This window comes from Cyprinodon variegatus, unplaced genomic scaffold, assembly GCF_000732505.1.
Source record: "Cyprinodon variegatus isolate N-32 unplaced genomic scaffold, C_variegatus-1.0 Scaffold1216, whole genome shotgun sequence".
Taxonomy (NCBI): domain Eukaryota; kingdom Metazoa; phylum Chordata; class Actinopteri; order Cyprinodontiformes; family Cyprinodontidae; genus Cyprinodon; species Cyprinodon variegatus.
In genome coordinates, this window is record NW_015151669.1 from 9,205 (window position 1) to 11,536 (window position 2,332).

The 2,332-nt window shown below is 51.0% G+C and overlaps 1 protein-coding gene across 1 annotated transcript in view; it reads right to left on the reverse strand.

Moving 5' to 3' along the window:
* LOC107102192 (sorting nexin-9-like) overlaps nucleotides 1–2,332 on the reverse strand; it is a 15,371-nt gene that overhangs the window by 4,587 nt on the left and 8,452 nt on the right. Inside the window, exons 3-8 of the mRNA XM_015401400.1 lie at nucleotides 1,943–2,053; nucleotides 1,744–1,869; nucleotides 633–750; nucleotides 423–553; nucleotides 247–350; nucleotides 69–172 (exon numbers count right to left, since the gene is read on the reverse strand). Coding sequence (XP_015256886.1) covers nucleotides 69–172; nucleotides 247–350; nucleotides 423–553; nucleotides 633–750; nucleotides 1,744–1,869; nucleotides 1,943–2,053 — 694 coding nt within the window. The remainder of the gene's footprint in view (nucleotides 1–68; nucleotides 173–246; nucleotides 351–422; nucleotides 554–632; nucleotides 751–1,743; nucleotides 1,870–1,942; nucleotides 2,054–2,332) is intronic.

The window sequence follows — 2,332 nt, forward strand, 5'->3', positions numbered from 1 at the left end:
TGTGATGGTGCAGTGGGTGGATGTGATGGTGCAGTGGGGGGAGGTGATGGTGCAGCACGTATACTCACGTCCAGTGCAGCGCTTCCAGTGAGTCTGTCCAACGTTCAGCAGATCTCTGACTCCATCTTCCATGGATCGGGTGAAGCGGCTGTAGAGCTCACACGTCTGTTCCCTAGCAACAAAACCAGAGGTGAACACCTGTAGAAGACGTAGACACGGCGATGGCAGGGTGGACAGGTGACCTACACCTGAGCCGCATCCAGCTCTGCAGCCTCTGGTTGGACCAGACTGAACATGATGGGACCCACAGCCTCGTCTTTCTCCGCTCTCCTCTTCCCAGACTTCCAGTCCTGAAAAATCCAAAGCTCATCAGAACAAAGACGTCATAGCAGACCCCACCTCCAGGGGGCAGCACCACCCACCCGCTCATCCTTATATGTCAGGAAGAGCTGGAAGACCTCGCTCTGAGAGACCACCGGGTGGCGACACATGCGGGTCATCCAGGCCTGCAGGCGCTCCATCCTGATCCGGATGAAGTCCTCGTCAAACCTGCCTGAGAAACCAGCAGAAACCTGACAGTTAGAGGGGGGGGGGGGTCACAGGTAAAGCAGGTAGCCATGGCGACAGCTCACCTGTCACCTGTTTGTCAGGCAGAGAGGGGATTGGCAGCAGGGAGCCGAACTTCTCCAGCAGACGCTCATACAGCCAATCAAAATGCTTGTAGCGGTGATTGACAGGTCTGTTGGTGGTCTGAGGGAGGAGGTCACTGCTGTGAGAACTACTACTAAAAAATACTACAACAATACTACAACACAGTAGTACACACAGTCAGCGAGTACTACACATTACCAAACAGGACTAAATGCTCCTGCACACCTCTACTGGATAAATAACCACACAGATAGTACTGAAAATCACAGACTACTACAGACTACTACAGACTACTATAGAATACTACAGACTACTATAGACTACTACAGACTACTACAGACTACTACAGACTACTATAGACTACTACAGACTACTACAGACCACTATGGCAGGATGGACCAAATACTGAGGACAGCAGCAGTACTATCATTCTATACTACTAATTCAGAGTACTACAGTGTACTGAGCTTCACTGCAGGAGGAATCCATCTTATTCTGATGCCACTCAAATCGAGTCCAGCTCAGCCAATCATGTTGCAGTGTTATGGTTTAGGGCGGGAAATAAAGCTGTGATGAAAGCAGGAGCTGCTGACCCCGAAGTAAAACCACAACAAACATGGCGGCACAGGAAAACGTAGTGTAGCTGCTGCTAACAGAATCTACAGCCCCGGCCACTGCAGACGGGCTAATGTTAGCCCCGGCCACCGCAGACGGGCTAATGTTAGCCCCGGCCGACGCAGACGGGCTAATGTTAGCCCCGGCCACTGCAGACGGGCTAATGTTAGCCCCAGCCACTGCAGACGAGCTAACGTTAGCCCCGGCCACTGCAGACGGGCGAACGTTAGCCCGTCTGCGGCGGCCGGGGCTAACGTTCGCCCCAGCCGATGCAGAGGAGCTAACGTTAGCCCAGCCGATGCAGACGGCCTAAGGTTAGCTCTAGGGGTCGCTTTGTCCAATTAGCTCAGAGGGTTCTTCCAAACCTCCCTCCAATCCTCAGACAGATTGGGTGGGAGCAGGTCCAGAGTTCCCGAGGACCCGAGTTCCACATCTGATGGCTATCAGGTTAGCGCGAAGCAGAGACGGTGGGCTCACATTGGGAGTGATCTGGTACTCGATGAAGCTCTTCAGACCGTAGAGTTTGGACTCCTTCTTGGGATCAGCGATGACGCAGTCCAAAGGAGACGTAGGATAGAGCCAGACCGGTCCCACCTCTCCCATCTGAAAACAGCAGCCAATCAGAATGGAGAACACAGGGTTCCCTGAGCATGACCAATCAGGAACGATGGCTCACATAAACAGGAAGGCTGTCTCTGCTGTTAGCTGGTGGACTGGCCAATAGGAAGACTTCTGGATTTGGACCTTTGGAGAATGGGAACCTGTGGACATAGCAGCACACTGGGTTCTACTGGGAACTATACTGGATTCTACTGGGAACTATACATAATACAATTGGGAATTATACTGGATTCTACTGTGAACTATACTGGGTTCTACTGGGAACTATACGTAATACAATTGGGAATTATACTGGATTCTACTGTGAACTATACTGGGTTCTACTGGGAACTATACGTAATACAATTGGGAATTATACTGGATTCTACTGTGAACTATACTGGGTTCTACTGGGAACTATACGTAATACAATTGGGAATTATACTGGATTCTACTGTGAACTATA